The sequence below is a fragment of the Carassius carassius genome, chromosome 5, assembly GCF_963082965.1.
Source record: "Carassius carassius chromosome 5, fCarCar2.1, whole genome shotgun sequence".
NCBI lineage: Eukaryota > Metazoa > Chordata > Actinopteri > Cypriniformes > Cyprinidae > Carassius > Carassius carassius.
The window spans coordinates 15,198,290-15,222,700 of NC_081759.1; the positions used below are offsets into that span (position 1 = coordinate 15,198,290).

At 38.0% G+C, this 24,411-nt stretch overlaps 1 protein-coding gene across 4 annotated transcripts in view; it reads right to left on the minus strand.

Moving 5' to 3' along the window:
- Positions 1 to 316: 316 nt before the first annotated feature.
- LOC132140843 (tyrosine-protein kinase Fer-like) overlaps positions 317 to 24,411 on the minus strand; it is a 42,319-nt gene continuing 18,224 nt past the window's right edge. For 3 of the 4 annotated variants that reach the window (XM_059549861.1, XM_059549860.1, XM_059549862.1), the window contains 14 exons: positions 18,334 to 18,471; positions 18,041 to 18,160; positions 17,718 to 17,840; positions 16,377 to 16,566; positions 15,706 to 15,801; positions 15,395 to 15,598; positions 14,874 to 14,996; positions 8,332 to 8,388; positions 7,471 to 7,586; positions 7,209 to 7,303; positions 6,941 to 7,064; positions 3,255 to 3,409; positions 1,888 to 2,010; positions 317 to 1,539 (listed from right to left, as the gene is read on the minus strand). In XM_059549861.1, coding sequence (XP_059405844.1) covers positions 1,403 to 1,539; positions 1,888 to 2,010; positions 3,255 to 3,409; positions 6,941 to 7,064; positions 7,209 to 7,303; positions 7,471 to 7,586; positions 8,332 to 8,388; positions 14,874 to 14,996; positions 15,395 to 15,598; positions 15,706 to 15,801; positions 16,377 to 16,566; positions 17,718 to 17,840; positions 18,041 to 18,160; positions 18,334 to 18,471 — 1,801 coding nt within the window. In that variant the 3' untranslated portion in view covers positions 317 to 1,402. The remainder of the gene's footprint in view (positions 1,540 to 1,887; positions 2,011 to 3,254; positions 3,410 to 6,940; positions 7,065 to 7,208; positions 7,304 to 7,470; positions 7,587 to 8,331; positions 8,389 to 14,873; positions 14,997 to 15,394; positions 15,599 to 15,705; positions 15,802 to 16,376; positions 16,567 to 17,717; positions 17,841 to 18,040; positions 18,161 to 18,333; positions 18,472 to 24,411) is intronic. The other variant, XM_059549863.1, reaches the window with a different exon arrangement.

A 24,411-nucleotide genomic window follows, 5' to 3' on the forward strand; every position in this document is an offset into this window, starting at 1 on the left:
CATCATATTCGCTTGTGACAATGAATGGGATTTCGGCGTCATTAAAAGTATTGTCGGTACCTTCACATTACGTATCTAAATATGTACAAACCACCAACGAGAACAGAGCTACAGTGGAGCGTGAGATTTGAAATATACTGCAAAAGTCGTATAGACCACTTTTATGATATTTTCTGGTGCTTTCTGAAGCGCAAGTCTCCAGTAACCATTTTCTTTTACAGTATTGAAAAGAGCAGCATGAACATTATAGTAAATTTCTTCTTTTGTGTTCTACAGAAGAAACTAAAATCTTAAAGCAATCGGAAAAGCATGGGGGTGAGCAAATTATGACAGATTTTTATTTCTTAAATTCTGAACTATGACTTTCAACTTTGAATGATATTACCATGAAGAGGTGTAAGATTGAAGTGTTTCAAGAGCTTGTAAACTGTGGATTGATGCAGTGTCCATGCAAGCAGTCTGAAAGTCAGAATGCCACCTGACTGTAGTAGACTATTGCTGTTGTTATAAATGACACTTAGGTAAATCTATGCATTTGGTCTCATTGCTTGACGAGTGCTGAAACGCTGGAATGTCACTCAGTGAACGTCTCAAGGATGTGGTTATTTTGTGTGAATGACAAACACCTGTATTTTTTATTTTTCCCACAAAGGGTCCTATTACTCCAGTAACATAAAAATGGCATAAAAAAAAGTCTTGACTATAAAACTCCCCAAACCATTAGGTTTTAGGACTTATAAAAAAAGAAAAAGCAATATTGTTATTGGATGGACAAACAGTCCATCTACACACATTCATTTGCATATTGTAAAGGGATAGCTCCCCAAAAATGAGCATTGTCATCATTTATCTATCCACGTCCTTCCAAACCAGCATGACTTTTTCTTTCCCCTGGGAACACAAGATATTTTGAAGAATGTGAATCAAGTATAAAAAAAAAACAACATGAGACCCAACGAACCTTCCCTGATTGGACCAAAAACGCTTTTCAAAATGTGTTTTTGTGTTGCAGAGAAGAAAAGTAAAGTTCTGCAGGTTTGGAACAACAAAGGTGAGCAAATGATGACAATTTCATTTTGGGGCAAACAACCCCCCCTTTTCACTGGTGAGGAATACTCAGTGGCATACTGAATACACCTAATACATCTTATGTGCTGTCTGTCGTAGCTTAACTGTTGCTCAGTTACCAAAAAACGGGGGAAATCTGCATAATTTTAACATCAGAGCAAAGCTGAGACCTCTCTCCATGCTAATGGCTCAAAACAGCTGGTGCATAGGCAGTTCACACAGTAATTGCATGTCATTTGGAGGGCGAAACATTCGTTGTGTTTCTCTCTGCAGATTAGGGATCACCTGGATGTGAAGTTTGAGTTTGGCCTTCCAGCCATTTCCTCATTAAAGGCTATTTTTTCTTGACAGAGGCCAGTTCTTTCTGAATATCGACAAATTTGGGTCGATTCTCAGGCTTGTACTCCCAGCATCTCTGCATGATCCTGTACACCTCGTCTGGACACTTCTGCGGGCAGGACATTCTGTAACCTGCATTCCACACAAACAAACGTTCTGTCAGGGTTGATTATAAATCAATAACTGACAGTGGATAGATGTTGACATGATTATTAAAAGGCTAACAGAGATTGCAGCACAAAAGTGCTAAGGTACTGCACGCTGTGTTGTACGTTCTGTGCAGTACCTACTTTAAAAGAAAGCAAATGTGAAATAGTATCCAGTTATTACAGAAATAAAAACAGTACATTTTTATATAATTTAATTAAATATTTAAAAAAAAAGCTAAACAGAACAAAATATTAAAATAAAATAAAATGAAATGAAATCATTCAATTAATTCATTCAAACTTTACATCAATCTGGCTCTGGATCATTTACCTTTTTCGACCTGTTCTCGAGCCTGCTGGTTGGTCATTCCCGGGTAAGGACACACTCCTAGACTGAAGGTTTCCCACAGGAGGATCCCATAACTCCACACATCACTCTCGGAGCTGTATCTCCCTGGGATTTAAACAACATGTCAAATGGCAGTCTGGATCCAAGCACAAAAATACTTCTTTTGAATGCACTTAAGTGTTAAAAGTAAAAAGAGCTTCCAGGTCACTGATCATTTAAGTGTACAAAAAAAAAAAAAAAAACTAAATACACCACCAAAAATAAGAAAATAGAAAATGTGTGTAAATTGTATGGTGACAAATAGTATAAATGTACCAAAAAAAACACAATATGGGCCAAAGTGTGTTACTAGTTTTCTATCATTTGAAACTGTTGGTGTTATTTTAACACTATCCACATTCAATGAGAGTAATAATGATCTAAATATGACAACAATCAATTTAATAATCAGCAGTAGTAGCCCACTTTTAATGCCATCAGTCTCATACATTCTCAAGCTCCCATGATCTCCTGGTTCTTGGCACATGTCGAGTCGGACATGAAGACTCGCTCTGATCGGATCATCCATTCAGTGAGTTTCTGAAGAACGTGGGTAGCCAACAGTTTCTGGTCCCCATTGAAGATTAAAGATCAAAAACATTCTCTCTCTTTTGTTCATTTAAATCAGAGCTATTGGTCATTGTTATGTTTGTTTGTGGGTTCTACAAATATTTAACCAATAAAAAGCATTCAAAAGAGCTTGTGACTGAAGCTTGTAATGCCATTGGATCCATTGGTTTGAATAAGTACAACGTGTACTTATTTTCTTTACTTAAAAAAATACAATTTTTTGTGTTTGAAGAGTGTTGGCATTGGAGTCTTGGCATTTTCCATCTAGTTGTAGTTGTTTACCTTTTTTAATATCCTGTGAATAGCAGTTGATCTTTTACTGTATATCATAATATTTTGGACAAATCTATTAAAAAAGAAGAAAAACCGAGTGCCCATGTAGCTACAACAAACTTTATACCCTGTGATTTGATGAGAATGTAATGTGATTAATCTGCGGCTGTTCTAATGACTGACAAAACACACCCCGTCAATAGCTTGTCAAAAACTTTGTCAACTCCATTTAAGCATGCTTTTCAGAAAATGTAAAGTGCAAGTGTCTGATCATATACTATAAAGCCAAAATATCAACCATGATGACACATTGTTCAATTATTTTGGGGGAACTTTCCCTCTTTCTGTCTTTTAAGTGCTTAGTGTTGTTTCATGTGATTTTTTTACTTATGAAAACAGTACTGCGGCAGGAAAAGAGGTTGAGAAACACTGATCTAAGAGCAGCACAGACACCGTCAGTGCTTTACCATAGTTCAGTGCTTCCGGTGCAGTCCACTTGATTGGGATCTGTTTCAGTCCTGATGAAGAGTAGATGCCATTGTCCTCCTGGCGGGACATCCCAAAATCACTGATCTTCAGCACATTGTTCTCTCCCACAAGGCAGTTGCGAGCAGCCAGATCTCTGCAAGATTTCAAGGAAAACAGTCATACCACCTCATAAACATTGCAACACATGCACTCTCGGCTCACAATCATGACTGTGATTGGACAATTCACACCTGCCAACAAAATCATCTATGGGAAAATTGGTCTAAACTGGTTTCAAATCAGAAGGTGAGAAAAGTAAACTTCTGCCAGCAAAATGATTGTGAGGGGCTGAAGCAAGGGGTCTAGATCAACAATTATCCTGTGATTACAATTATGAACACCCGCATTCTGGTAAATGTGCCCAATGAGATCCGCAACAGCCAATACAGACATCATCTGCCTTCTGCTGTCAAAAATATACAAGTGTTCTCATGTCTTACTGTTCTACAACTACTATGAGATGAAAATAAAAGTGTTATGCAGCCATTTCTTTTTTTTTTAATCTACAATAGTGCACAATGGTTTCACGCTTGTTTCATTTATAGGCTTGTTATAAGCAGTGTTGGGCAGTAACAAGTTACTAGTAACACATTACAGTAAAAATATTACTTTAATATTATTAATTAAATTTTAGTTACCAGGTAGTTACCATTCAAAATACTGTCTAGTTTCTATTTACTTTTATGACACAGTCACAAACTGGCTTGAATTGGATTGGATTGAAAAATTCAGTCATTTCTATCAGTTTTCCTAATCGTTGTCGTGCGTGTATGCACGTGACATCACCAATGCAGCAAGTAAGATTTGTCGGCAGAAGGAGAAGACCACATCATACAGCAGAAGGAAATACAGCCATTATTTTAATTTAGTAGAGAGAATGGGGGGACAAACATCATTGTCACATGTAAATTGTGTAGAAGGAACTAAGACTTTATCTACTGCGAATCCCAACATGTTTGGTTGGTTCTACCTGATTGAACCCTGTTGCGGATTTTACTTTGTTGCTGCTCTATTAAATAACATAAGTTGTTTAAAATATTGTGGCTTGTCAACGGTTTGGGCAGAATGTACTCTTCATTCATCTGTAACTTTCATGGATTCAGAGGCTGCAAAAATTATGCAATTACTAGGTTTTTGGGGTGTAATGGAAATGTAATGAAAACAGGAGTTTAACTAGTAACTGTTGGCGGGGAGTAAAGTTATTTTAAATAGTAATATTTCAAAATATCAGTTTTCTCCATATATTTGATTAAATAAATGCAGCGGACTGGGTAGAAAAAAAAAATAAAATCATATCATAAGGTTCAGAATTCAAATCTAAAAGGGATACTCCACCCCAAAATGAAACTTTTGTCATTAATCACTCACCCCCATGTCGTTCCAGCACAAACAGCTTACGCTCTTCTGTGTTAGCCGCAGCACAATTCACGTTTCCTATGTGTATTTATGCTTTGATTTGAACAAAAACCGCACATCTGTGTGGCACGGCTGACACAGAAGACCGAACAAAGCTTTTATGGGTTTAGAACGACATGAGGGGTAAGTTATTATTAACAACATTTTCATTTGGGGGATGGAGTATCCCTTTAATAAAGCAGTCCCTTATCTATTTATTTATTTTTTAAGTCTAGAAAAGTCGATCGTCATATTCTTAAGGTCTCTCTCTTATATAAGGAAGATGATTACAGTATATCCAAACTCTTTCATCCCCAACCAGTGATTTAAGATTCTAGTCTACAACCAGCGCTGTGCCTCTCTGGCATTTATGCTGAGCAGACATCCTCAGCCATACAAGCATATTAGGTTGTCACATCCCAAAAATTGCTTTGCTGACATGAGATGGGGAAAGACAGTGGGGGGGGAGCGAATAAGCTGACAAAAAGGTGCTCAAACCGCTGCCACCCCCTAACATGATCATGTCTGATAGTAAATGGATTTTAGCGGGGTGCTGATGGAGCCGTGGCAGTGTAAGCGACCAGAGCTTATTTCTGAGCGACATGTATTCAGCCAGCCAACTCTGGCCTCAAACAGCACAATGCACCAAAGCCTATTTCACAGTTTAATAATCTCCACCAGAAAGAAGCAAGAAAAAATGAGGCTTGTTTCAGTTATAGAAATAGAAATACTTCTTAAATATCATCAAATATTAATTTAAGTTTAAATAGCCTATTCACAATTTTATGTGTCTTTTAAGATAATTTTTTGTAAAATGTTTCTATGAAGAACTAAAATCACAAAGACAGCACAATCTCATATAACCTCAAACCAACACAAAATCACCCACAGCCCAATATTTTGGAGCGAGGAGCAGATTTTTAAAAGTCTGAGCGTCATGGTTCTCACTCGCTCCACCACCGCTCCATCACGAGTACAATTGGATCTCTCCGATCAGAAGGTTATAATGACGGCAGTAACCGAGTGGGAAGTTAAAGGCTAGTTCTCAAAGAGTTTGTCTGTTCCTTTAACTGAATATTTTCGGGTTAAAGTATGATTTAAACAGATTCAGCACATTCACACGTAATCGCTTTCACAATAATGCATTTTTAAAGAAGTAATCTTACAGTGCTACTTCATCAGTATCTGATTTTGAATGAGCAGAAATATGTAAGAAATGCATCGATCTGTAGATAAAATAACTGATGAAAATGTAGCCTAGTGTTATTTTCATCACAAAAAAAATTTGCACAGGAGAAAGCAGGAATTATACCTTTTAATGCTGACAATGTTATTAGTTTGGCATGTAGTAGGAAAAAAAAGCTTGCACACAATAGCGTAAGGCGCTTTGAAACTCTCCTGTTATATTATTTCTTTATTTTTTTATTTGAATATAGGCTACGTTATGAACATAACATTGAAATACAAAAATACTGAAATACTTTAGCCACAGAGCGAAGGCGGAGCGATGTTTCTGGTATCAGTGAGCGAGGAGCAGAGTGATTATTAAATACTCAGAGCGCGGAGGGGAAATTGTTGTTAAAATACTCCGTCATTTTTGGTTATACAGATAAAAGTAATCAATCCTTTGAATCCGTATACGTTTATTTGTGTGCACTCAGATTAACAATGAAATGATGTGCTTCTGTAAAATAATTAAAGCAAACAAGATAAAAGTTTCTGCCGTCTGGACATGTGAACTTAAAATACATTAAAAAAATAAATAAAAAAAAACGTGTGGGTTACCATGGATGATTTACATGAAATGTAATGTGTGTGCAATGCACATTAAGATGGCTTTCAGTTCATTAAAATAACAAAACAAAAAAAATATTTAAAATTTTTATTTTAGTGAAGTGTATTTTTTTGTTGTTGTTGTTTTTTTTACTTTAACTGACAGATTCCGGCCAAAAAAAAAATACAACCCAGGAGTGGGCAGGAACGGGACTCATTCTTCCCGGATTGAAACGGGATGGGATTTTCCCCCAGTTTTTTCGTGGGATTGGGACGGGATGGGATTTTTTTTTGCGGGAGTGGGACGGGACATTTTTGAAAATCCACTCCCGTGTCACCCTCTAATTTTTTTTTTTATACAAATTATATATTACCTTTGTTTTTCTTCTGATTTTAATCTGACATGTTTAAAATGTCTGCTTCACTTCTATGCCTGTTACATTTCAGTTTTTCTCACCTGTGTATACAGTTCTTCAGCTCCAGGTATGCCATTCCAGCAGCAGCATCTAATGCAAACTTTACCAGTTGCTTTGTCTTGAGGTCCTCTTTTTTCTTTCTTAAGAATGATAAAAAGTCCCCGCCTGTTGAAAAATGGCAAAATAAATTAGCTACAGATATGCAATAAATTACAAGAGAGACACCAACATCCCCAACTAATTGATGACACTTTTAACGAGGAAGGGTTTCAGCAGCTAATGGCTGAAGCAAAGATCCAGTTTACTGACCTGGTACGAGCTCCATTACTATGTAAATGGGCTGCCGTTGGGTACAGACGCCTATTAACTTCACAATGTTGGGGTGATCGTACTGCTTCAGGATCCTAGAGGTGGAGTTAAGCATAACTTAATATGGACATGACCACATTATTTCATCACTCATTTTTAGGAGAATATGAATGAAGCGAACATTATTTCTTGATGTTGGAGTATGAGATATGGATAAAGAGCAAGTGTGACGTAAAGCATAAAGCGGTGAATGTGGGTTCACCTGGCTTCTGAGAGGAACTTTATCTTGAGGTCTTGTGGTAGATCTTCCTTACAAGTTTTCACGGCCACCAGGGTTTTATCTCGCAGGGTTCCTCTGAAAACCTCACCAAAATTTCCCTGAAACAAAATGTGTCCAAAAGCATTTTTTAAGTGTCTAAATTTTATTATTTGACATAAAAACACCAAAAAGAAACACCTTAACATGGCTTTCTGGACATACAGCAATGGGTCATGATAGATGGCTAATTGTCCAAAAAATGACAAATTTTTGTGTTTTTTGTCATATTTAAACAAACTGGTCACTTTTTCTTACCATGCAAATTATGACCCATAATAAGTTATTTTCATGCTATTTATTCAGAGTATACACTAGTGTTGAAATGTTTGGGGTTGGCAAGATTTTCTTTTATGTTTTTAAATTAAGTCTCTTAAACTCACTGAGGCTGCATTTATTTTATCAAAACAAAATTATTGTGAAATATTATTACAACAAATAAAACCGTTTTCTATTTAAATACATTTTAAAATTCAGAACCGCTGCTGAATTAACATTTCTAATTAGCATCCATGCTGATAACAGGTTTTATTTTCTTCATATTTTTGCTGAAACGTGATTCTTCTTTCATTGTAATTTTTTTCAGGATTCTTTGATGAATATAATGTCCAAAAGAACAGCATTTATTTCAAATAGAGACCTTTTGTAACATTTTAAATGTCTTTAGTGTCACTTTCAACATTTTTGATTAATTTTAAGCATCCTTGCTGAATAAAACTATTAATTTATTTAAAAAAAAACAAAAAAAAAAAAACAAGGAGGTAGTCTAAACATTCCTAAACACAAGCACAATGCATATGGACTTACTTTCCCAAGGAGTTCTCCAAGATTGACGTCCTCATGATTGAGAATCCATTTCTTATCCTGAGCAAACAAACAAAAAGAGCAAATGATCTTTCTGACACTTGTTCATTAATGAACTAATGACTCGTGCAGAGACAAACAGAAGAGAGACGCTGAGTGTCCTGTGGGTCAGTCACTGTGCTGCTGCTCTGATGAATGATAATGATGCAATTATCACCTCATTCTCCAAAAGCACTCGCTTAGACAGAGACATTATGGAATATCTATGGAATATCTCGACAGACATTTTGTGTGTGTGTGTGTGTGTGTGAAAACTCTTTTATTTTATTTACGTTATGTACAATTGTATTTGAAAAAGGGGACACTATAATGAGCAATAAACAGCAATAAACAAAAAAAAGATGTTGGCTATATGTACAAAGTCCATTTTATTTCTAACGGCGCAGCAGGAAGATTTTCCAGAATATTCCTTAAAAGCCATAAAAACAATTACTTCTAAATGCATGCATTTTTCTGTGATTTTCTTTCGTTGTAAAACACACACATATGGATAAAAAAAAATCACTTTCTAAAATCTCTGTGCATTTACAGTAGCACTAAAGACATTTAATACAACACTGATAATGGCATCAATTAAAGAGTCATTATTCTAAACATCTTGAAGATGAGTGACATTAACCAGGACAATAATGCACTTCACTCAATATTATCCAAAACTGAGCACAACAAAACAAGCAGCAGAATCTGCTTTAAAACTGTATTTTCAGAGTTTTAGACACAGCTTACATTAGTTCTAAAGATGTCATTTCAGACTTTGTCAACTAAAGCTGCTCAAATTGACCAAAACGAACATATTAATGGCTATATGGTAGCTCGGTTTTTTCACAAGTTCATCAAACAACCGCAGAAAGAATATTTCATCAAGCACGGTGAGTAATGGCTTCTCCTGCTATTGTTATTTGGACCTCTTGCCACATGTACAGTTTATCTATCTCTGTCGCTGATGAGGGATTCACATGTGATAAATGCAGGGAAATAGTTAGGCTGACAGAGAAGATTTCAGAATTAGAGACATGCATCCAAACTTTAATTGAGGACAGTAAGAATGTTAGGGCTCTAGATATGGCTTTGGATGCGTCTAGCTCAGAGATTCCTGTACATTGTTCGGTTCCGGCAACAGAGCCCCTGCAGCAGGGCAACTGGGTGACGGTGAGGCAGCGTAGTCGTGGGTCAAAACACCACTCTTCTGTTCCGATTAAAACATTAAACAGGTTCTCCCTACTCAGTGATGCGCCCTCTGAGAAACCTGATGAAAGTGCTCTAGTTATTGGCTATTCTATTGTACGGAACGTGAATATAGAGACACCAGCCACCATAGTCAAATGTTTACCGGGAGCCAGAGCGCCTGACATCTTGGCAAATTTAAAAAGTGCTGGCTAATGCTAAGCATAAATACAGTAAGATTGTTATTCATGCCGGCGCTAATGATGTTCGACTTCGCCAGTCGGAGATCACTAAAAATAACATTAAAGAGGTGTGTGAACTTGCAAGCACGATGTCAGACACTGTAATATGCTCTGGACTCCCCATTCCTGCTTACTGTGGTGACGAGATGCATAGCAGATTGTCATCACTCAATGGCTGGATGTCTAAGTGGTGCCCACAAAATAACATAGGTTTCATAGACAATTGGACGAGCTTTTGGGGCAGACCTGACCTGTTGAAAAGAGATGGTCTTCATCCCTCCTGGGGTGGCGCCACTCTTCTCTCTAGAAATATGGCAAATAGTCTTAGTGTTTATACTTGACTAACTGGGGCCCAGATCAGGAAGCAGACAGACTGGCTAAACCGACCGTCTGCTAGCTGCCTCCCGTCACAGAGGTCGGTTAATTCTCAGCACATAGAGACTTTTTCACCTAGATATCACACTATAGAGACTGTGTCTGTTCCCCGAACTAGAAAATACAATAAACGTCCAAACCAAGTTAAGATTAACAATTTAATTGAGGTTCAACAAATAAAAAACAGATGCAATATGGATAAACAAATGATAAAGCTTGGCTTATTGAATATCAGATCCCTTTCTACGAAAACACTTTTTGTAAATAATATGATCACTGATCATAATATAGATGTGCTCTGTTTGACAGAAACCTGGCTAAAACCTGATGATTACATTATTTTAAATGAGTCCACCCCCCAAGATTACTGTTATAAACATTAGCCGCATCTAAAAGGCAAAGGTGGAGGTGTTGCTTCAATTTATAACAACGTTTTCAGGATTTCTCAGAGGGCAGGCTTCAAGTATAACTCGTTTGAAGTAATGGTGCTTCATATAACATTATCCAGAGAAACAAATGTTAATGATAAATCCCCTGTTATGTTTGTACTGGCTACTGTATACAGGCCACCAGGGCACCATACAGACTTTATTAAAGAGTTTGGTGATTTTACATCCGAGTTAGTTCTGGCTGCAGATAAAGTTTTAATAGTTGGTGATTTTAATATCCATGTTGATAATGAAAAAGATGCATTGGGATCCGCATTTATAGACATTCTGAACTCTATTGGTGTTAGACAACACGTTTCAGGACCTACTCATTGTCGAAATCATACTCTAGATTTAATACTGTCACATGGAATTGATGTTGATAGTGTTGAAATTATTCAGCCAAGTGATGATATCTCAGATCATTATTTAGTTCTGTGCAAACTTCATATAGCCAAAATTGCAAATTCTACTTCTTGTTACAAGTATGGTAGAAGCATCACTTCTACCACAAAAGACTGCTTTTTAAGTTATCTTCCTGATGTATCCAAATTCCTTAGCATATCCAAAACCTCAGAACAACTTGATGATGTAACAGAAACTATGGACTCTCTCTTTTTTAGCACTTTAAATAAAGTTGCTCCTTTATGCTTAAGGAAGGTTAAGGAAAACAGTTTGACACCATGGTATAATGAGCATACTCGCACCCTAAAGAGAGCAGCCTGAAAAATGGAGCGCAGCTGAAGGAAAACCAAACTAGAGGTATTTCGTATTGCTTGGCGGGAAAGTAACCTATCCTACAGAAAAGCATTAAAAACTGCTAGATCCGATTACTTTTCTTCTCTTTTAGAAGAAAACAAACATAACCCCAGGTATTTATTCAATACAGTGGCTAAATTAACGAAAAATAAAGCCTCAACAAGTGTTGACTTTTCCCAACACCACAGCAGTAATGACTTTATTAACTACTTTACTTCTAAAATTGATACTATTAGAGATAAAATTGCAACCATTCAGCCGTCAGCTACAGTATCACATCAGACAGTGCACTATAGACCCCCTGAGGAACAGTTCCACTCATTCTCTACTATAGGAGAGGAAGAATTGTATAAACTTGTTAAATCATCTAAACCAACAACATGTATGTTAGACCCTATACCATCTAAGCTCCTAAAAGAGGTGCTTCCAGAAGTCATAGATCCTCTTCTGACTATTATTAATTCCTCATTGTCATTAGGATATGTCCCCAAAACCTTCAAACTGGCTGTTATTAAGCCTCTCATCAAAAAACCACAACTTGACCTCAAAGAACTAGTTAATTATAGACCAATCTCGAATCTCCCTTTTCTGTCCAAGATACTAGAAAAGGTGGTATCCTCACAATTATATTCCTTCTTAGAGAAAAATGGTATATGTGAGGATTTCCAGTCAGGATTTAGACCGTATCATAGTGCTGAGACTGCTCTCCTTAGAGTTACAAATGATCTGCTCTTATCATCTGATCGTGGGTGTATCTCTCTATTAGTTTTATTGGATCTTAGTGCTGCGTTTGACACAATTGACCACAACATTCTTTTGCATAGACTTGAACACTTTGTTGGCATCAGTGGAAGTGCATTAGCATGGTTTAAATCGTACTTATATGACCGCCATCAGTTCGTAGCAGTGAATGAAGATGTATCATATCGATTACAAGTGCAGTATGGAGTACCTCAAGGCTCAGTACTAGGGCCGCTACTCTTCACGCTTTATATGTTACCCTTGGGAGATATCATCAGGAAACATGGTGTTAGCTTTCACTGTTATGCTGATGATACTCAGCTCTATATTTCTTTGTGGCCCGGTGAAACACACCAATTTGAAAAACTAATGGAATGCATTGTCGATATAAAAAACTGGATGACGAGTAATTTCTTACTGCTAAATTCTGAAAAAACAGAGGTGTTAATTATAGGACCTAAAAACTCCACTTGTAATAACCTAGAGCACTGTCTAAGACTTGATGGTTGCTCTGTCAATTCTTCGTCATCAGTTAGGAACCTAGGTGTGCTATTTGATCGCAATCTTTCCTTAGAAAGCCACGTTTCTAGCATTTTACATTATAATCCTCTACGTCCGCTAAGTTCTCAAAACTCAGGCAATTTGATAATACCTAGAATATCAAAATCAACTGCGGGCGGCAGATCCTTTTCCTATTTGGCACCTAAACTCTGGAATAACCTACCTAACATTGTTCGGGAGGCAGACACACTCTTGCAGTTTAAATCTAGATTAAAGACCCATCTCTTTAACCTGGCTTACACATAACATACTAATATGCTTTTAATATCCAAATCCGTTAAAGGATTTTTAGGCTGCATTAATTAGGTAAACCGGAACCGGAAACACTTCCCATAACACCCTACGTACTTGATACATCATTAGAAGAATGGCATCTACGCTAATATTTGTCTGTTTCTCTCTTATTCCAAGGTCACCGTAGCCACCAGATCCAGTCTGTATCCAGATCAGAGGGTCACTGCAGTCACCCGGATCCAGTAAGTATCCAGACCAGATGGTGGATAAGCACCTAGAAAGGACCTCTATTGCCCTGAAAGACAGCGGAAACCAGGACAACTAGAGCCCCAGATACAGATCCCCTGTAAAGACCTTGTCTCAGAGGACCACCAGGACAAGACCACAGGAAACAGATGATTCTTCTGCAAAATCTGACTTTGCTGCAGCCTGGAATTGAACTACTGGTTTCGTCTGGTCAGAGGAGAACTGGCCCCCCAACTGAGCCTGGTTTCTCCCAAGGTTTTTTTCTCCATTCTGTCACCGATGGAGTTTCGGTTCCTTGCCGCTGTCGCCTCTGGCTTGCTTAGTTGGGGTCACTTCATCTACAGCAATATCGTTGACTTGATTGCAAATAAATGCACAGACACTATTTAAACTGAACAGAGATGACATCACTGAATTCAATGATGAACTGCCTTTAACTATCATTTTGCATTATTGACACACTGTTTTCCTAATGAATGTTGTTCAGTTGCTTTGACGCAATGTATTTTGTTTAAAGCGCTATATAAATAAAGGTGACTTGACTTGACTATAAAATAAACATTTATCATGCTGCTACTGCTGCCAACATATCAAGGGAAAAAAACTAAACATAAATACCTCCAAACCAAAGCATATTTGGTCTATTCTCTGCTACCAGTTACTCTTTAAGGGTCTTTACACTTGTTTTCTTTTTGTTTGTTTTGTTTTTTTAAGAATCTTGAGTGACTTAAAAATGAACCCACTTCTCTTTAGATTCACACTGTACATAAAATCGCTGTCATAAGAGTTCACTTATTTGGAACAAAGTCAAGTCAAATATTATTAGCAATAAAATTATTGCAAACATGAATAATAACAACATTATGATTATTATGCTATTATATATTGTTTTTTTTTAGTTTTATAATGTTTCTCACTCCAAATCTGCTAAAATGATCATGTCCCAAAAACATGTATAATGTATAATAACCCATAATTATATAGCACCTTATAATTATAATAAAGTTAAAGTCAAGTCAAGTCAAATTATGAATAATTATAATGTATTATACCCTCTAAATTAGATTAATTAGACTTTATGTAATGCATTATAAAGGGATGTTAGAATATCCTTTTATAATGCATTACATAAAGGCTTTAAGTAAAGTGTTACCAAAAAACATTTAGGGATTTTATGTCAATTAAATGTGCAGTTTTACACAGTCTAAATGCATCCCAGCATTCACGGGGTCTGATAGTGTTTTTTGCATGCTGCAGCAGAAACATCACCACTATTATGATTTCAGTCAACATGCTGGGATGAGGTGCTTTACCCCATCATCAAAAACCCATCAGAGGAACAACACGGCAGGTAATCATCCGACCTGACGGATGCACACATAGACACACGCTTCCTGGGGGAATCCAGCCAGTGTAGACCCCCATCAAGAAAGGAGTTCAAACTGATATTTTCTAAACCATTACAGTCTTTTTCTGTAGCCAAGCAGAAATCAACACACACACACATCAGCAAGACAGGTTGATTTGAGAAGTGCACTGCACAACATCAATCTAATGTTCAATGTAGCTGCACACGTTAGGGAAAATGAGCAATGCACTGTCCCAATTTCTGTAATAAGGAATTTTATGGCTGCAAATTGGAAATATAGTTATAGCTTTACAAGTGAAGACATATTAAATGACTGTACTGAGAGCAGAACAGCTTGATAAAATGAAAAGAGAAACAATGTTTCACCTTTATGACAGGGTTCAGGAGCACGACCCCAGATTTCTTGGTGATGACTTGCTTAGTTGTGTAATGATGCTCTATGAGCTGTGGGATTGTGGGGAAGCCAGTGCCTTCAAATCTGTACTGATTCTGCAAACAAGAAGAGGCTAGTTAAATCAGACAGTATAGTGAGCTTGTAAAATCAAATAAAATAAACACACTAAGTAGTGAGCTTATGAAATAATATACAATAAACAAAATTAAATCCTAAATGTTTCTGTGTGCACCGCATGATCACTGATCTCTGTGTGCGAGTGATTTGTGTTTGTGCGTCAATTAAAGCAACAACAGTGATTAAACTGACTTGGAACTACCTGTGCATTAAACGGTTTCAATGCATACCAGCCAATCAGAATCGAGGATTTAGACAGACCATGGTATAAATGTGTTACATAATGATTCCTTCTTCACTCATTTTTGAATCTAAAAATATTCAGTCTTTGGATGAATAATGACATTGTTTTGAGTCTTTCTGATCATGTACTCACATCAGCAAACTGAATGATGAAATGTCTGCGCTGTCCATCTGAGAACACAGACAGCACATATTCTCCAGGTTTGCCGTGGCTCTCGCGCACCAGGAAGTCTCCCTGCTGCTTCAGCAGCTCCTGGGCCTCTGTCCTGGGAATGGCACCGTGATACCACTCTTGCTCGCCCAGCGGTTTCTCACTTGTGGGTATCACATCAAAAAACTGAAGAGGAAAAAAACACAAGGAGGTCAAGGTAGAGAACATGACAGGACAGATAGAAATGCAGAGGTGATGATAGAAAAAGCAGGAGACTCGGTTATGAGACTTACTGATGAAGAGCCCAGTACAGACTTGGGCGAGCGGATGATTCCAGCGATGGAGTGTCTGAGGGTGTCAAACTTCGATACCTTGTCTTTGCTTTTATCCTAAAATATAATGTATTTTTCAGTGACTACGTTTAGCAGGCCATTCATCAAGCATAAAGAGTATTAAAAAATTGATAAAATACACAGATAAATGGTAAATAAACACTGTACACATGCTATGTGGTACCAGTTTCAGTACCAGGACATTTTAATGACTACAAAGACACAGGCACAGTATCGGGCTTGATGATTGATATTTCTCATTTTTGCAATGCCCACTTTTGTCCTCAGCACTTTATGAAAGCCAGGAGCAAAAAGATTACCAATCATTATATTGCAACTAATGATATGACCCCTTTAAATTATAGGTATATAGATTTAAAGACCACAGTTGCAAGTGAAAAGTCAATAGAGAATCGTCCCAAACTCCTCTTCAGGGATATGATTAATATGAGCTCAAATGAGCAAGCACAGAGTCAAGTCAAAAACCTATCAGAAATAGTACAGCATCTGGTCACCTTTGGCATACTTTTTTTAACAGTCTATGATTTGGGGGACACAAATTGTAATCTTCCGCACTCTATAAAAAATGATAGTGTGTGATTTAGGATGCAGTTTTCTAAGAACTGCCTTACCATTGAGTTGACTGAGCGGGCATCCTCTTCATAATTGACGACAGGCGGTGGTTCTTTGCCCTCGTTCTCTTGCATCTTCTGTTCTAGTAGTTCTCTCTGTGCCATTAGTTTGGCCTCTGAACAGCGCAGCATCTGGACCGTCTGTCTCAACTCCTCCAAAGACTGCTTCTGACTGAGTAACAACACCACACTGAAAAAAAGAGCGAGATTACACAGTTCAATCCACAATGAATGAACACTGCCTTTTAATCTCTTTTTAAGTTTTTTTTTTTTTTTCTTAACGTTACGTCAGAGGCAGAAGAACTGTCAGGGTTATTTCTGTAATCTACCGTAATCTGAAATGCAACCAATGAGACCACAAAACATACCAAAAATTTATTTAATACATGCATGCAAATTAGCAAAGTTTTTTTTTATCCATTTTAAGCATTTACATTTATTTTGACAAAGCCTTTTTCACACTACACACAGAATTACAACAGAATGTCATGAATTTAAATGAAAATTTTCAACCTGAGTTCAATTTGCTCTGCATAGCAAAAATTGGCTCAGTCATATAAATGCTCATGGCTTTTATTCTGATTTCTGAAAAGGAGATAAAAAGTATCCTAGAAACAAATATGAAATATCATCCATGACCAAGAAATGTGTACACAAAATTGCATATGAAAGATTAAGTCCATAAAGTGTGGGGAAATATAAATGACTGCATACATCAGCGTAGAGTTCAGTTGGCTAAATTGGAAGTTCAGGTGTAGAGCTGAGCAGCACTGCCGCCCATTTGCAGAGGTGATTATATCAGCATCTCTTGCACTGGATTACCCAGCAGACCTTAAAGAATGTGCTGAAGCTGGACAAATCCTCATCTAACCAGCACAACAGCACAGTTCACTGAGCTCCATCAGTCCGAGCCTTTTCATCTTCACAGAGGTGCTGAGGTCAACAAGGATCGGTCTGCTCAACCTAATGAATCTCTATGGAAACACTTGAATTCTCCACACTTCACTACTGCATTCACTGTTTCAGCTAACACAGAGAGAACACTGAAGCAGGAATGACCATGAATGGAAAAAAGACCCTGCTGCTTGACATTGTAGAACTCCTGAATTAAAAACACAACTAGTGTAAACTAACATTAGTGAACAAGCATTGTGAACATAGTGGCTGATATTTCTATCTTTATTTTCTGCTTTTTAATTTGTTTCTGCTTATAAACTGAAATTTGTTTTCATTGAATTTGTTGTTATCTTGTGGCCTCCTTAGTTGAGAACCACTGGTTCAGAGACAACACCCTGATTTGATATATTCTGTGAAAGGGTTGAAAGAGGTTCATTCTCTCACTCTGATTTCTTCTCAAAGGTTTTGGTAGATTCCTCGAGTTTGTTCTCCAGGTCCTGCATGAGGTCCTCTTTGCTGTGAAGACTCTCCTGGGTTTGGAGCAGCTCCTCTGAGTTGGACTTCAGCCTGAGATCAGTCAAACACACATCTTTACTGTTATCTACAATATAAGGTCTACTACTTATGCCTGGTAGCATAAAAAAAAGAACTCTGATTCCTGAATATGGAGACCATTATTACCAAAAATAAGGATTGTAGCATTCATGCAGATCTTGCATGTAATACCCAGCTCTTAAGTGACACTGACTGAGAAATGAGCAACTCACATTGCTTGTAAACTGTCTGCTGTCAAATTATTCCACAGAATCTCATTTGCTTGAAGATTCTCTGTTTCTTCTAATAGCGTTGCATCAAATTCTACAATTGGTTCTTTGGCTTCTGGTGATCTGTTGAAAAATTAATTGAAAAGATCTCAGAGATACTTTACATTTTTGAATAGTTTAAATAGTAAAAAAAATACTATTTACTTTACTATCTAAAAATAAAAAGACATTAATAAAATTAATCTTACCTATAATACATTCTAATCAATTAGCATTTTTATTCACAAGTGTCTTACTTATTAATGTCGATGAAGTTGTCATACTCTGACAGTGGATCGATTTGGTCGATGGAGGTGTGTATTTCTTTGTGGACCTTCACTATTTCATCTGTTAACAGGCTGGTGATTTCACTGTACTCCTCCAGAATCCCCTTACTAGAATTAAAAAAAAGAAAATTAAAATAATTATTTGTATCCATTTATGAATGTACAATGTCATTGACAGGCGTTAATTTACTTGGATTATTATTAACATCAGTGGTGCTTATTGAGCTCATGCTGAAAGGGTTAGTTCACTGAAAAATTAAAATTATGTCATTAATGACATTAATGATAATTAATGTTGTACCAAACCCGTAAGACCTCCTTTATCTTCGGAACACAGTTTAAGATATTTTAGATTTAGTCCGAGAGCTCTCAGTCCCTCCAGTTAAAATGTATGCATGGCCTACTGTCCATGTCCAGAAAGGTAAGAAAAACATCTTCAAAGTAGTCCATGTGACATCAGAGGGTCAGTTAGAATTTTTTGAAGCATCTAAAATACATTTCGGTCCAAAAATAGCAAAAACTACGACTTTATTCAGCATTGTCTTCTCTTCCGTGTCTGTTGTGAGTGCGTTCAAAACAAAGCAGTTTGTGATATCCGGTTCGCGAATGAATCACTCGATGTAACCGGATCTTCTTGAACCAGTTCACCAAATCGAACGGAATCATTTTAAATGGCTGTTTGTTGTTGGCGGCTGTACTGCGTTTGAGCTCCGTCACTATATTCTTTTCATTGACTATTTTTAACTCAAAAAACAATTTTATACATCATCGTTTCCGTTTATATAACGTGTGAATATATCCTCTATTGTATTCTACAACAAAAACAATCAGAGCGCCTCGCTATCACTAGTTTTATTTTGATCTCCCGGGTCCGCTATTAGCTTTTAGCCCGTTAGCATCAGCGGCGTGGTTGCAGCTAACTGCGCTAACATTGCTAATACTCTATTCACACACATTACCACTGCTGTACTCACTGTTACTTGCTTTAATGGCGGATGAATGTCTCCACTCTGTGCAGCTCGAGCTCGAGGCCGTGGGAAAGCAGATTCGCGACCTGGAGGTAAGGCAGGCCCAGCTGAGAGAGCGGAGAACCGCGCTGGAATCATCCCGGGCTGACGCTCACAAGTCCGGGGTAAGTATACAGCGATCTGTTAACAGTCCCACCACGTCTACTCCGTGTGTTTCTCTGCACAGGCCCGGTGCACCCAGGACGCGATCTTCCCAGATGTCCTTCACTGCGACGCCGGGACACCACGGACCCTGGGTGCATCCACAGCGGAGGACGCGAGCCGGGTCCCGGGCGACGACTTCTCCCCCTCCTGCCTTCGACATCTCCATCCGGAACCGCTTCGCTCCCCTCCGCGAGACAGGACGCGACGCTGTGATCATCGGAGACTCCATCGTCCGACACGTAAGTGCTACGTTAGCCGAAGGTAAAGTGCACACTCATTGTTTGCCTGGTGCTCGTGTTCTCGATGTTTCTGCGCAGATACCCGCGATCCTGAAGGTCGACGAGAGCCCCAGAGCGGTCGTGCTTCACGCCGGGGTTAACGACACCACGCTGCGGCAGACGGAGACGCTGAAGAGGGACTTCAGCAGCCTGATCGAGACGGTTCGCAGCACGACGCCCGCGGCGACGATCGTCGTGTCAGGACCACTGCCCACGTATCGACGAGGACACGAAAGGTTCAGTAGACTTTTTGCTTTAAATGAATGGTTGTTGTCATGGTGTAAAGAACAGAAACTGCTATTTGTTAATAACTGGAATCTTTTCTGGGAGCGTCCTAGGCTGTTTCGCGCTGATGGATTACACCCCAGCAGAATCGGAGCGGAGCTGCTCTCTGACAACATCTCCAGGACACTTCGCTCCATGTGACTAGTAAGACAATTCTCTAATAACTATTATGATGAGTTTTGTTCCACCCGCTTAAATGATAAAAGTACTTGTGCTGTAAAAACTATTAAGACTGTGTCTGTTCCCCGAATAGTGAGGTCAAAATATAATGTAGGATCTAGAAAAAATCTTATCGTAATTAAACCAGAAAAATGTAAAGTAAATGAACAAAAACAATTTTTAAAGTTTGGGCTCATAAATATTAGATCACTCACACCCAAAGCAGTTATTGTAAATGAAATGATCACAGAAAATAGTTTTGATGTACTCTGCTTGACTGAAACCTGGCTAAAACCAAATGATTATTTTGGTCTAAATGAGTCTACTCCACCAAACTACTGTTATAAGCATGAGCCCCGTCAGACTGGTCGTGGAGGAGGTGTTGCAACAATATATAGTGATATTCTCAATGTTACCCAGAAAACAGGATACAGGTTTAACTCTTTTGAAATACTTTTGCTAAATGTTACACTGTCAGACATGCAAAAGAAATCTAATGTATCTCTTGCTCTGGCTACTGTGTATAGACCACCAGGGCCGTATACAGAATTCCTAAAAGAATTTGCAGATTTCCTCTCAGATCTTCTAGTTACAGTTGATAAGGCGCTAATCATGGGAGATTTTAATATTCACGTTGAAAATGCAAATTATACATTAGGACTTGCGTTTACTGACCTAATAAACTCCTTTGGAGTCAAGCAAAATGTCACCGGGCCCACTCATCGTTTTAATCATACACTAGATCTAATTATATCGCATGGAATCGATCTTACTGCTATAGATATTGTACCCCAATGTGATGATATTACAGACCATTTCCTTGTATCGTGCATGCTGCGTATAACTGATATTAACTATATGTCTCAGCGTTACCGTCTGGGCAGAACTATTGTTCCAGCCACCAAAGACAGATTCGCAAATAACCTGCCTGATCTATCTCAACTGCTATTTGTACCCAAAAATACACATGAATTAGACGAAATTACTGACAACATGGGCACTATTTTCTCTAATACATTAGAAGCTGTTGCCCCCATCAAATTGAAAAAGGTTAGAGAAAAACGTACTGTGCCATGGTATAACAGTAATACTCACTCTCTCAAGAAAGTAACTCGTAGTCTTGAACGCAAATGGAGAAAAACTAACTTGGAAGTTTTTAAAATTGCATGGAAAAACAGTATGTCCAGCTATAGACAGGCTCTAAAAACTGCTAGGGCAGAGCATATCCACAAACTCATTGAAAATAACCAAAACAATCCAAGGTTTTTATTTAGCACAGTGGCTAAATTAACAAATTACCAGACGCCACCTGATTCAAATATTCCACCAACGTTAAATAGTAATGACTTTATGAATTTCTTCACTGATAAAATAGATAACATTAGAAATACAATAGCGAATGTAGATTCTACAGCGTCTAACACTTCAGTTTCATCCATCGCACCCAAAGATAAACTGCAGTGCTTTACAAATATAGGACAGGAAGAGCTAAATAAACTTATCACTGTATCTAAACCAACAACATGTTTATTAGATCCTGTACCCACTAAATTACTAAAAGAGCTGTTACCTGTAGCCGAAGAACCGCTTCTCAATATCATTAACTCGTCGTTATCTTTAGGTCACGTCCCAAAACCATTCAAGCTGGCGGTTATCAAGCCTCTTATTAAGAAACCAAAACTAGATCCTAGTGTACTGGCAAATTATAGGCCTATTTCAAATCTTCCATTTATGTCTAAAATTTTAGAAAAAGTTGTGTCTGCTCAATTGAGCACCTTCCTGCATAAAAATGATCTGTATGAAGAATTTCAGTCAGGTTTTAGGCCCCACCATAGCACAGAAACTGCACTTGTTAAAATTACAAATGACCTGCTTCTTGCGTCAGATCAAGGCTGCATCTCATTTCTAGTCTTACTTGATCTTAGTGCTGCGTTCGACACCATAGATCATGACATACTCATAGATCGATTACAAAACTATACAGGTATTCAAGGGCAGGCTCTAAGATGGTTTAGATCCTACCTGTCCGATCGCTACCATTTTGTTTACTTAAATGGGGTGTCATCTCATTTATCATCAGTAAAATATGGAGTGCCACAAGGATCCGTCCTAGGTCCCCTTCTATTTTCAATATACATGTTGCCCCTTGGTAATATTATTAGAAAATACGGAATAAGCTTCCACTGTTATGCTGATGATACTCAGCTATATATTTCAACGAGACCAGATGAAACTTCCCAATTATCTAAGCTAACAGAGTGTGTTAAAAATGTAAAAGATTGGATGACAAATAATTTTCTCCAATTAAATTCAGATAAGACAGAGATATTAATTATTGGACCAAAAAACACCACACAGAATCTTGTAGATTACAATCTGCAACTAGACGGATGTACTGTTACTTCCTCTACAGTCAGAAATCTGGGTGTTATATTAGACAGCAATTTGTCTTTTGAAAATCATATTTCCAATGTTACAAAAACTGCATTCTTCCATCTTAGAAACATTGCCAAGCTACGAAACATGTTATCTGTTTCTGATGCAGAAAAGCTAGTTCATGCATTCATGACCTCTAGACTGGACTATTGTAATGCACTTCTAGGTGGTTGTCCTGCTTCGTCAATAAACAAGCTACAGGTAGTCCAAAATGCAGCAGCTAGAGTCCTTACCAGGTCAAGAAAATATGATCATATTACCCCAATTTTACAGTCTCTGCACTGGCTACCTATTAAGTTCCGTATCTGTTACAAATTATCATTACTTACCTATAAGGCCCTAAATGGTTTAGCTCCTGCGTACCTAACTAGCCTTCTACCACGCTACAACCCATCACGCACCCTAAGGTCACAAAACGCTGGACTTTTGGTAGTTCCTAGGATAGCAAAGTCCACTAAAGGAGGTAGAGCTTTTTCACATTTGGCTCCCAAACTCTGGAATAGCCTTCCTGATAATGTTCGGGGTTCAGACACACTCTCTCTGTTTAAATCTAGATTAAAAACGCATCTCTTTCGCCAAGCATTCGAATAATGTATCTCTTAAATTGTGAGTGTAGTTGCATCTGCATTTTTATTCTTTAGCTTGGGTTAAACTAATTTTACTTTGTTGGATCAGCAGCTATGCTAATGATGTCTCTATCTTGTTTCTATGTTTTGCCACGGGATTTACATCCCGTGGTAACTAGGATTTACACAAGCTCCAGTCTGGATCCAGAACACCTGAGAAGAGATGATGCTGACCCTCAGAGGACCCCAGATGATCCTAACCTTGAATCAACAAACAGAACTAACAATTATTGCTACATGTGTGACTGCATCATATAATTACTATTAATTAATAATATTGATAGTTCATCATCTAGCTGACTACGTCTTGTATTATTATTATTATTTTTAATTTTCTGTAAAGTTGCTTTGTAACGATTTGTATTGTAAAAAGCGCTATACAAATAAACTTGAATTGGTTCGCGTCTCTAATACGCATTAAATCCACAAATGACTTAAGCTGTTAACTTTTTCAATGGGGCTGACACTCCCTCTGAGTTAAAACAAACCAATATCCCGGAGTAATTCATTTACTCAAACAGTACACTGACTGAACTGCTGTGAAGAGAGAACTGAAGATGAACATCGAGCCGAGCCAGATAACGAACAACAGACTGACTCGTTCTTGAGTCAAGAACCGTTTCTGTCAGATGCGTCCTATTCGAGAACCGAGGAGCTGATGATACTGCGCATGTGTGATTCAGCGTGAAGCAGACCGACATACAGAGCGTCTGAACCGAACTGATTCTTTTGATGATTGATTCTGAACGGATTCTGTGCTAATGTTATGAGCGCGGGTAAACTGAAGGGTTGAATCAAGGGCAATCATCGCAAATGACGTCATTACATCAAGGGCAAAAGAACCAGTGAACCGTTTTCTTCAACCGGTTTATTGAATCGAACTGTCCGGAAGAACTGGTTCGCGGAAAAGAACCGAACTTCCCATCACTACTGGTGATCCGAAAACTGATGCAACCGGTTCTTGACTCGAGAACGAGTTAGTCTATTGTTCATTATCTGGCTCGGCTCGGTGTTCATCTTCAGTTCTCTCTTCACAGCAGTTCAGTCAGTGTACTGTTTGAGTAAATGAATTACTCCGGGATATTGGTTTGT